Source organism: Cherax quadricarinatus, chromosome 50 (assembly GCF_038502225.1).
Source record: "Cherax quadricarinatus isolate ZL_2023a chromosome 50, ASM3850222v1, whole genome shotgun sequence".
Classification (NCBI taxonomy): domain Eukaryota; kingdom Metazoa; phylum Arthropoda; class Malacostraca; order Decapoda; family Parastacidae; genus Cherax; species Cherax quadricarinatus.
In genome coordinates, this window is record NC_091341.1 from 16,251,544 (window position 1) to 16,264,114 (window position 12,571).

Below are 12,571 nucleotides of genomic sequence, written 5' to 3' on the forward strand. Positions count from 1 at the left end.
GTGCTCTTCATGTTGCCATATGTTAATGATTTGATTTATATACTACAGTACTATATTTTTATTCAGAATACAAGCAAGTGTAATTCCAAGTACAGTAAATGAATTAATTCTAGATTATTTATTTAATCCAGATTTAAACTACAAATTACAATCACTGGAATAAACTCAAAATTATGAAATTAAAATTAACAGTGAAATTGCTTCTCAGTTCAGAGGTCCTTTCAGAACATAATTAACTATCCCTTAACTTGTTCAGAATCTCTCTTACAATAGAAAGAACAAGATTCTTCCTCTCCAGTGTAGCCGAGAGCAGGTTCCTGAGGGATGTTTAGGAAACCTCGTGAGGAAAAACACATGAAAGACCCCTGGCGAAGTCGTGAACACTGCGTGGACTGTGGGGTACTAGGGAACTGGCGGGGAATACTTGAAGGTGGCCTGTTGTGTGCTGTGGTTGGTCAGGTATGCTGATATGCTCTCTGACCAGAGTCAGTTAGTGCCTCCCCTTGTCATCGCTTCTCTCTATATAATATATATATTTTTTTGCCTCTTCATTTTTTCCAATAAGTTTGTTTTTCCCCTTATCTTCAGCTGCCTTGTGAGTGCTAAACACTTCATTAGGAAATTTTTTCTAAAAAAAAAAAAAAAAAAAAATTGAAATATGCAGAGAATGATATGTACTGTATCACAAATGTGGTGTCATTGTTAATAATGTGTTGAGTTAATTGTTGACATATGAACCTCTTGAATGGAAATAAATATATATCACCAGTTGAATTTTTAAGTTTCTCAGAAGGGACATTAATTTCATTCCTTTATAATGTCTAGGGATATTGTGTACCACCTAGCAGTCATGCCCTGCTAGTTTCAAATTAGGGAATTTCCTTAGAAGTCACTAGTTAGCAAAGAATATAGAATGCATTATGTTTAAGTTATCCGTAGAAGAGTTTTGAACTTCTAGCTCCCCAAAGCAAATTTTTTGAAGATTCATTATAGTATGAGAGGTGTGTTTCGGTAGAATATTCATTGAGGCATGCTACTGTATATAGGGTTTTATGGATTCATTTTCCTTATCAAATATGGAGTGAAAAATGATCTTGAATAAATAGGTGGTATGTTATAGTAATAAAAAAAAAGGTTTGTGTTTCTATTTTCCTTGTGGTTAGATTTTCAGAGAATGGTTATGGGTTGTGCATGCTCAGGGTTTGATCTTATTAAGGTCTTGCCCACTCTTATAAGTTTATTAATTTTTCTCGGAGGTAAAATTGTGAATGTTGCCAGATACAAGAATAAATTGTATGATTGGTATATAACTTTGTGGCTGCTGTACAAAATTGGCGAGAGGCTATGTACTGTATAGTATTATTAATATTATTATATTTCTTAGCATTTATTTTCAGTTTTGCTTACTATATAAAAAGCCTTTATATTGATTTTTCTACATGGAATGTTTCTTCAGGTGTATGCAGTATTTGCCACAATGTTAGAAAGTCTAACATTTAAAAAACTAATAATTGCATTTATATAGCATGTCCATAGTAGAATGCATTCAAAATCAGGCATAATGTGGCATTACTATAGTGCATAAAATATGCTCTCCTAGAAGTTTTTGAACCAGGCTTGAAATGTTTATAATATATATGCATGCCTTATTTTATATCTTGTGTGCCTGTTACAGTATTAGTATTAATGAGAGAATAAAAATGTAATAAAAGTAGACGGTATCTGTAGCTACAAAAAAATTTATATAAGTTCCTTTATTTACAGAGAAATGTGATGGGGCGTACAAGTCGTGTGGTAGTCGTTGGGGGCAAAGAAACTGGAAAGACATCTATTCTTGAAAGAGCAATATTTGCAAATTCCACTGTTGATAAGGTGAGAAAAAATCAGTGAACTGTACTGAGAAAGAATTATACTATGTATCTCTTGAGATAAGGGAATTGTATCACTCTTTCACTCCTACTGAAAATATGCACTGTATAAAAAAAGTGATGTTCATATGTTTCATCTTTAATTAAAATAATCTCAAATAATTCATGATTATTTTCATATAAATATAGTACTGTAAACCCTTGGGACCATTTTTGTAGACCTGGTTATTCGTGGTACAGTTATTACTGTACATTTACAAGTTTTAACATTTGTAATCCATACAAGAACCCTAATGGATAAAAGTCACTTTATTAAACTTTATTGGGTTGCCCTAGGTAATTTGCATATGTTACTATGTAAGACATTTGTAAAAATGTATAGCACTTGTGTAATGTATCTGAATAAATTTATATAATTCATATGGTAGTACAGTGGTCTCTCATTTTTCGTAATTAATCCGTTCCGGGAAGTGTGACTACAGTGGACCCTTGCCTAACGTTGGCATCACATAACGTTAAATCTGCCTAGCGATACATTTTAACACAAAAATTTTTCCTCGCCTAGCGCTAAAAAACTCGCTCAGTGCGATTCGTCCGAGACGCGTCCATGTACGGCCTGAGCCAGCCTCACTTGTTCCGCCGGTGGCATTGTTTACAAGCCAGGGTGGCCTGTTGCATGCATACATTCGATAAATTTTGTATTATTCCATTGTTTATAGTGCTTGTAACTACTAAATAAGCCACCATGGGCCCAAGGAAAGCTTCTAGTGCCAACCCTGTGGTAAAAAGGGTGATAAATACTATCATACCACAGCTGCTGCTGCACCACGGTCAGCTGCTGCTGCACCACAGTCAGCTGTTGCTCCACCACAGTCAGCTGTTGCTGCACCACCATCAGCTGTACTACTCAAAGATGTGGAGAGAGTGTTGTTGGTGTGGCTTAACGTGAAACAATTACCGAGAAACTATTAACCCCAGAGGGTTAGCCACCCAGGATAGTCCAAGGAAGTCAGTGCATCATCGAGGACTGTCTAACTTATTTCCATTGGGGTCCTTAATCTTGTCCCCCAGGATGCGACCCACAACAGTCAACTAACACCCAGGTGAACAGGAAAAAATGCCTAGAACTAGTGCTCATATTGGTGAATTTAAGGCCAGCAAAGGTTGGTTTGAGAGATTTAAGAACTGTAGTGGCATACATAGTGCAATAAGGCATGGCGAAGCTGAAAAATTCATCCCCCAACAAGTGTTCAATTGTGACGAAACAGGCCTGTTCTGGAAGAAAATGCCAAACAGGACCTACATTACTCAGGAGGAAACAGCACTCGCAGGACACAAGCCTATGAAAGACAGGCTAACTCTAATGTTTTGTTGTAATGCTAGTAGGGATTGCAAAGTGAAGTCTTTACTGGTGTATCACTCTGAAAAACCCAGTGTTCAAGAAAAACAGTGTCTCATCACTCATCAATACTCTTCAATAAAGGTAAGTGTCATTTTAACATTTATTTATGTAGTTATTGTGCATGTCTTATTGTTTTCTTTGTAGGGAAATGTATATTTCATGAAAAAAATTTTTTTTTTAGTACTTTTGGCTGTCCGGAACGGATTAATTGGATTTCCATTATTTCTTATGGGGAAAATTAACTCGGCTAACGATGAGTTCTCAGGAACGGATTAATATCATTAGGCGAGGGTCCACTGTATTATCGAAATTGACGATTTTCAAATCCATTTTCCCCATAAGAAATAATGTAAATACAATTAATCCGTTCCAGACACCCAGAAGTATTAAAACAAAAATTTTTTTACATGAAATATAGATGTAGTACATACACAATACAATGGGACATGATGAATGAAACATTAACAGCATAACACTTACCTTTATTGGCAATTCTTCTTAGTGTATGGAAGACTGGAGGAGGAGGAGAGAGATTGGATTAGTTACTGTTTGGAAGGGGAATCCCCTTCCATCAACACCTCAGGTACCAAGTGCTTTTCTGGGGTTATTTCTCTTCTCTGTTTCTTAATGCCACTAGGACCAGCTTTAGAGTCATTGTACACCTGTGGTACTAAATACTTGTCCAGAGAGCTCTGTTTCTGGCGTCTCTTTAAAACTTACCTAAAATGGGCCAAGACTTTGTCATGTACAAGTTGCCGATACGGCTTGCAACAGCCTTGTCTGGGTGATGTTTCTCCATAAATCTTTCCATCCTACCCCACATTTCAAAAATCTCCTTAATTTCTGAAGAAGGCAACTTCTTCCATCTCTCTTCCTCCTCCTCCTCCTCCTCTGCAGCAATATTCTGAGCTGCAATTTGTTGCTGTTCCTGCTGAAGCTCTTGCAGCTCCTCAGTGGTTAGCTCTTTGTTGTGGTCCTCCACCAACTCTTCCACATCATCCAAACTCACATCCAACCCCATGGAACTCCCCAATGCCACAATAGATTTCACAACTGTCATAGGCTCATCAGGGTCAGCCCCAAACTCTTCAAAATCCCTCTTGTGGACACAATCTGGCCACAATTTTCTCCAAGCAGAGTTCAAAGTCCTGGTAGTCACTCCCTCCCAAGCCTTACCTATAAGGCTTATGCAATGTAGGATACTGAAGTGATCTTTCCAAAACTCTCTTAGGGTCAAGTGAGTGTCTGAGGTCACATTAAAGCACCTTTGAAACATTGCTTTGGTGTAGAGTTTTTTGAAGTTTGATATGACCTGCTGGTCCATGGGCCGGAGGAGAGGAGTGGTATTAGGGGGCAAGAACTTTACTGTGATGAACCCAAACTCCTCCAGAATTAGGTCATCCAAGTTTGGAGGATGAGCAGGTACATTGTCCATTAGCAGGAGGCACTTGAGATACAATTTCTTTTCCAGGAGGTAATTCTTCACACTAGGGCCAAACACTTCATTGAACCACTCGACGAAAATTTCCCTCGTGACCCATGCCTTATTATTAGCTTTTCAAAACACACACAATTTACTCTTCATAAGATTGTTTTTCCTGAACACTGTGAGATTTTCAGAATGGTACATTAGTAACAGCTTCACTTTGAAATCCCCAATAGCATTAGCACAGAACATGAGCGTCAGCCTGTCTTTCATAGGCTTGTGTCCTGGCAGTCCCTTTTTTCTCCTGAGTAATGTAGGTCCTCTTTGGCATTTTCTTCCAAAAGAGGCCTGTTTCATCACAATTGAACACTTGTTCAGGTTTCAATCCTTCAGCGTCTGTGTACTCCTTGAATTCACTTACGAATTTTGTAGCTGCAATTTTGTCCGAACTGGCGGCCTCGCCATGCCTTATCACACAGTGTATGTCACTCCGGTTCTTAAATCTCTCAAACCAGGCTTTGCTGTCCTTAAATTCACAAATATCAGTACTTGTTACAGGCAATTTCTTTACAAGATTGTCATGCAGCTGCCTAGCCTTTTCACAAATAATCAACTGCATAATACTATCTCCTGCTAATTGTTTCTCGTTTATCCACACCAATAATAACTTCTCAGCATCTTCAAGTACTGATGATTTCATTTTTGTTAGCATATTTACTCCCTTTGCAACAATAGCTTCCTTGATTTCCTTTTTCTTGGCCACGATGGAAGCTATGGTTGTATGGGGTTTGTTATACGTTCTGGCCAGTTCGGCCACACATACGCCACTTTCATATTGTTCAATGATGTTTTTCTTGAATTCAATTGTATTTCTCACCTTCTTTACCAAAGGCTTGGCACTAGGAGCTTTCTTTGGAACCATGGTAGCTTATTTAGCAGTTGCAAGCTATAATCATAGTACATATTGTTATGTGCTCGTGTGACCAACCTTCCATGCAAGGCAAAATATTGATTGCATAAAAAAGAAAACTATTTTGTCATTTAATGCACAGCAATGTGCATATATTGAGAATAGTCATAAGTAAAAGCCTAACATATACTGTCATTCAGTGTCTTGCTGCAAGCCGTAAAATACAAAAAATACCTAGTTTGAACATCAGGCACTGAAAACAGTATTAGTACTATACTATACAATGATCTTTGTTGAACCTCACCTCGAATATGCAGTCCAGTTCCTGTTTAATTGTATAAAATATGTCAAACTTGAGTAAGTGCAAAAAAAAAAAAAAAAAAAAAAAAAAAAAAAATAGAGCAATAAAGCTATCATTATTAAAAAATGGACTGTAATAAGAAAAGGCTAAAATTATTCAACCTGTTCTCACTGAGAAAATAAAGGCTACAAGGTAGCCTCGTGCAGTCTACAAAATAATAAAATTTGACCTACACAAATATGAAGGTCTTTTTAAAGTGCATTGATACAATTACATAAAACAGCAGTGTGATACTGGCATTTGGTTTAATATGGAATGTACTTAAGGATTTTTTGTTTTTCAAACAGTTGAGGAGCACAGGAATAGTTTTTGTCCAGAAGTAAGATAAGATTCTCTTACATTAATATGGTATACAAGTTTTTTTTTGGAGTACAGTACAGCATTTTACACAAAAGTAACTTTGCAGCTTGATTGGGTTACCCTCTTTGTACTGTAAATACATACAGTATACTATGTACTATTATAGCTTGATCCAATCCATCTTATCTTGACCCATCCTAATAAAGCAAATGTTGATTTCTCACATACACTTTTAACTCTTAAACTGTCCAAATGCAGATCTACTTTTTTTTTTTACAATTGAAAGCATGCAAAAAAAAAGTAGATCTACGTTGGGAGTGCTATGCACGTGAGTGTAGATCTATGTTTGGACAGTTTAAGGGTTAAGCAAATTTTTCAGTATACATTATTATTTTTTTTTTTATTATCACACTGGCCGATTCCCACCAAGGCAGGGTGGCCCGAAAAAGAAAAACTTTCACCATCATTCACTCCATCACTGTCTTGCCAGAAGGGTGCTTTACACTACAGTTTTTAAACTGCAACATTAACACCCCTCCTTCAGAGTGCAGGCACTGTACTTCCCATCTCCAGGACTCAAGTCTGTCCTGCCGGTTTCCCTGAACCCCTTCATAAATGTTACTTTGCTCACACTCCAACAGCACGTCAAGTATTAAAAACCATTTGTCTCCATTCACTCCTATCAAACACGCTCACACATGCCTGCTGGAAGTCCAAGCCCCTCGCACACAAAACCTCCTTTACCCCCTCCCTCCAACCTTTCCTTGGCCGACCCCTACCCCGCCTTCCTTACACTACAGACTGATACACTCTTGAAGTTATTCTGTTTCGCTCCATTCTCTCCACATGTCCGAACCACCTCAACAACCCTTCCTCAGCCCTCTGGACAACAGTTTTGGTAATCCCGCACCTCCTCCTAACTTCCAAACTACGAATTCTCTGCATTATATTCACACCACACATTGCTCTCAGACATGACATCTCCACTGCCTCCAGCCTTCTCCTCGCTGCAACATTCATCACCCATGCTTCACACCCATATAAGAGCGTTGGTAAAACTATACTCTCATACATTCCCCTCTTTGCCTCCAAGGACAAAGTTCTTTGTCTCCACAGACTCCTAAGTGCACCACTCACCCTTTTCCCCTCATCAATTCTATGATTCACCTCATCTTTCATAGACCCATCCGCTGACACGTCCACTCCCAAATATCTGAATACATTCACCTCCTCCATACTCTCTCCCTCCAATCTGATATCCAATTTTTCATCACCTAATCTTTTTGTTATCCTCATAACCTTACTCTTTCCTGTATTCACTTTCAATTTTCTTCTTTTGCACACCCTACCAAATTCATCCACCAATCTCTGCAACTTCTCTTCAGAATCTCCCAAGAGCACAGTGTCATCAGCAAAGAGCAACTGTGACAACTCCCACTTTATGTGTGATTCTTTATCTTTTAACTCCACACCTCTTGCCAAGACCCTCGCATTTACTTCTCTTACAACCCCATCTATAAATATATTAAACAACCACGGTGACATCACACATCCTTGTCTAAGGCCTACTTTTACTGGGAAATAATTTCTCTCTTTCCTACATACTCTAACTTGAGCCTCACTATCCTCGTAAAAACTCTTCACTGCTTTCAGTAACCTACCTCCTACACCATACACCTGCAACATCTGCCACATTGCCCCCCTATCCACCCTGTCATACGCCTTTTCCAAATCCATAAATGCCACAAAGACCTCTTTAGCCTTATCTAAATACTGTTCACTTATATGTTTCACTGTAAACACCTGGTCCACACACCCCCTACCTTTCCTAAAGCCTCCTTGTTCATCTGCTATCCTATTTTCCGTCTTACTCTTAATTCTTTCAATAATAACTCTACCATACACTTTGCCAGGTATACTCAACAGACTTATCCCCCTATAATTTTTGCACTCTCTTTTATCCCCTTTGCCTTTATACAAAGGAACTATGCATATGCAGTATACATATGTACATGATTTAGGTTAAGTTAGGCTAGATTGTTTGCCCATAAGCAAAATTTAACCAGTTATATCAAATGCCATAGAAACTTTTGAAGCATAAGCAGAAAACAGAGACCCACAGAGTGCACATTAAAATACAGTGGTCCCTCGTTTATCGTATTTAATCCGTTCCTGGAGGTGCTACTATTATCGAAATCTACGATTTTCGAATCAATTTTCCCTATAAGAAATAATGTAAATGCAATTAATCCGTTCCTGACACCCAGAGGTATTAAAACAAAAAAATTTTTTGCATGAAATACTATAGATGTAGTACATAAACAATACAATGGGACATGATGAATGAAACATTAACAGCATAACACTTACCTTTAATGGCGATTCTTCTTCGTGTATGGGAGACTGGAGGAGGAGAGAGATTGGATTATTTACAGTTTGGAAGGGGAATCCCCTTCCATCGACACCTCAGGTACCAATTGCATTTCTGGGGTTACTTCTCTTCTCTGTTTCTTAATGCCACTAGGACCATGCCTTACCACACTATGTATGCCACTACGGTTCTTAAATCTCTCAAACCTACCTTTGCTGGCCTTAAATTCACTCACATCACCACTAGTTGCAGGCAATTTCTTTACCAGATTGTCGTGCAACTGCCTAGCCTTTTCACAAATAATCGACATCATAATACAGTGGACCCCTGGTTAACGATATTTTTTCACTCCAGAAGTATGTTCAGGTGCCAGTACTGACCGAATTTGTTCCCATAAGAAATATTGTGAAGTAGATTAGTCCATTTCAGACCCCCAAACATACACGTACAAACGCACTTACATAAATACACTTACATAATTGGTCGCATTCGGAGGTAATCGTTATGCGGGGGTCCACTGTACTATCTCCTGCTAATTGTTTCTCGTTTATCCACACCAATAATAACTTCTCAACCTCTTCGAGTACTGGTGATCTCATTTTTGTCAGCATATTTACCCCCTTTGCAACAACAGCGTCCCTGATTTCCTTTTTCTTGGCCACGATGGAACATATGGTTGTAGAGGGTTTGTTATACATCCTGGCCAGTTTGGCCGCACTTAAGCCACTTTCATATTGTTCAATGATGTTTTTCTTAAATTCAATCATGTTTCTCACCTTCTTTACCAAAGGCTTAGCACTAGGAGCTTTCTTTGGAGCCATGGTAGCTTATTTAGTACTTGCAAGCACTAAAATGAATGGAATATTATGAAATATTTCGTAGGAGCAAGTGAGGGGACCGTCGCTCACTGGTAAACATTGACACGCTGGCTGGGAAGGGAAGCCGCCCCGGGTCACAGCGTGCATACATGTCCCAGACGAACTACTATTCGCGAGTCAGTCTACGATTAGCGAGCCCATGTTTATACGAAAATATCACTATGATTTCCGAAATCTACGACTCTCGAGCCCTACGATTATCGAAGGACCACTGTACATGTACTCAGATAATTATCTTTTCATTCCCATGTCACAGCCATGTATTTAATGTTCTTAGTCAAAGTGATATACTCTACTGTACTAGTGTTGATTACGAGGATTTGCTGTTTATCTTAGGTCACCCTAAGTTTAGCAAGCTTTATTTAATATTAATGTAAATGGTTTAAAAAAATGACAAGTTTAAGAATGAGACACTAAAAAAATGTATATACAGTAAACAGGTAGGTTGAAGCAGCAGGTGGAAGAGCCACTGTTAAAAAATCCACTAGTGGTAAGCCATGCCTAACCTATAGGCATAACCTACTTACACTAATGGATTGTTCCACTGGTGGCTGCTCCTCCTGCTGTTGTCTTATTCTTATATTTAATATTTGTTTAGTTAAGACTGATTTTTGCAGTTATTGCATCAGGAAATTTACGGTTAGCTTTATTGGCAAAACAGTTCTTGCTGAATAAGCCAGGTCAGCAGGTTTGTTAAAAAATCTAATTTTATTCTCTTACAACAGCAATATATTCCAACTGTTGAGGATACTTATGTTGGAATTGTAGAAACCGAACGTGGAACTCGGGAGAAATTGCGCTTTTATGACACTGCTGGCCTAGATGCTCGCAATCACTGCCTTCCCCAGCACTACCATGCATTAGCAGATGGTTACATCATTGTGTACTCTATAAGTGACAACCTCTCATTTCAACTGCTAACAGATATTAAAAAAGACATCGACAGACACAGAGAGAAAAAAGATGTAAGTACAATTTTGAGTCTAAAACCCCTAAACTTGTGTCTTCAATGCACCCATGAAACAATAATAAATTTTCTTTTCTTTGAGTAGTACACAAAATTATTTGTTTTAGATTTTTTAACACACCAGCCGTCTCTCACCAAGGCAGGGTGACCCAGAAAAGAACTGTTTTTTTCTTCATTTTTACATTTAGCAATTTATACAGAAAAAGGAGCTACTAGCCCCTTGCTCCTGGCATTGTAATCTCCTCTTACAACACACATGGCATATGGAGGAGAAATTCTTAAAAATTTGTTACAGTATTATTATTATTAGACATTTCTGAAGGGAGTACCTTTTTTTTTTTTTTTTTTTTTTTTACACAGGGTTTGACAAGGTCAAGGATCCCTAGCTTTATTGACAAGCTATTTACAGGTTAAGGATTCCTAACTTTATTGGCAAGCTAAGAGCTGTTACCTACATCAGCTCATTTGAAAGCAGTTTTATTGTTATGAGACATACAAGTAGGGAACAGGATGAAGTTGGAGCCATCTGTGGGCCAGCATTTTCATTTGATCAACTGACTTTATCTCGTTGACATCATTATGCTATATGAATGTGTTCCATACTCGAGTCATCCTGGGTATATACGATCAGATGGAGTGATGTTCTGGAGAAGGGTACAGCCAGAGTGAAGTTGCTGCTTTCTGCCCATCTTGTGGCATAAAAGCTTGTTTCACGCTGTCCTTGAAGTGGATCCAAGTGTAGTACTTTGACAATATTGGCCTTGTACATAACAGTAAGGCCACCCATATCCCTCCTTTGTTGAAGGCTCTGCTGAAATGACAGATCTATCCAAGATGGGTCCAGGTGAGAGATGAGACGTCTTGCTCTGTTCTCTACTCTGTCAAGCAGTCACAGATGAGAGGGGGGGGGGGCAGGCAAACCAAGAAAGTGGAGCATACTCAAGGTGTGAGCGTACTTGTGCTTCGTACAGGATCTTGCAACCCCTACTGTCAAGCAGATGCGAGATATGGCGAAGTGCTGTAAGCTTCCTGGCTGCCTTGTTTGCAAGATTTACAACATGGTTCTTCATGGTCAGTTTGGAGTCAAATTTCAACCCAAGGATATCAACTTCTTCTCCAGGTGCCAACATCCTCCCATTCATCCCTACTACTGCACCAGCATTACCGTCATGGTGCCTAGAGACCATCATCATTTGCGTTTTCTCGGGCGCAAATGTTACTTGCCATCTATTTTCCCAAGCTGATGTAGCTCTTAGCTGGTGATTGATGTAGCTTAGAGCAGCTGGCATTTCTTCTTGGATAAGTGAATAAGTGGTCAACTGATAAGTGGTCAGCTGAATTTTCTTTCATTTCTTTCTTCCTCCAAAGTTTTTATTTTTGATGTGAGAATGCCTGATCCAATTGGAGTCATATTTTCTGCACTGATTTACTGTAACTCTAGAAAGGTTTGTGTAACTATTGGCATGTGCAGGTACCCTCTGGTCAGAAGTAAATAAACCATCCCAGGTTTTCAAAGTCCTCAAGATAACTCTAGAAAGCCTCTTCTGATCGGATTTTAACTATCAACATTGGTGTGTCCTGTTTAGAACAATGAATGTTGGAGTTGTTATTAGAATGTACGTATTGGGATTAATTAGTTAATTTTATTTTTAATGTGGTGTTCTTTCCATTAAATAACTTTAGTATACCTTTTCTGAACTGCTTTAATCTTTCATGGCCAATGCATCTTATAAATAGGAGTGCAGTGGTACTTCGGGTTACAAACTTAATTTGTTCCAGAAGGCTGTTTGAGTGCCGATACTGAACATATTTGTTCTTATAAAGAATAATGTAAATTAGATTAATCCATTTCAGATCCCCAAAAATACACTTACAAAAGCACTTACAAAAATACGCTTACATAATTGTTTGAGTTGGGAGCTGTTTGTGTGCTGAGGTACCACTGTATACCCTTTAAGTTTAGGCTGTGTGGATGTAAATTTGCCAATTTACTAACTTTCTTCTTTCTTTCGACACACCGGCCATATCCCACCGAGGAGGGGTGGCCCAAAAGGAAAAACAAAAGTGTCTCCTTTACATCTAGTAATA

The 12,571-nt window shown here is 38.5% G+C and overlaps 1 protein-coding gene across 3 annotated transcripts in view; it reads left to right on the top strand.

The window, feature by feature from the left end:
* Positions 1-12,571, top strand: part of kappaB-Ras (NFKB inhibitor interacting Ras like 1) — a 66,205-nt gene that overhangs the window by 41,542 nt on the left and 12,092 nt on the right. For 2 of the 3 annotated variants that reach the window (XM_053786121.2, XM_053786120.2), the window contains exons 2-4: positions 299-459; positions 1,765-1,872; positions 10,242-10,481. In XM_053786121.2, coding sequence (XP_053642096.1) covers positions 325-459; positions 1,765-1,872; positions 10,242-10,481 — 483 coding nt within the window. In that variant the 5' untranslated portion in view covers positions 299-324. The remainder of the gene's footprint in view (positions 1-298; positions 460-1,764; positions 1,873-10,241; positions 10,482-12,571) is intronic. The other variant, XM_053786123.2, reaches the window with a different exon arrangement.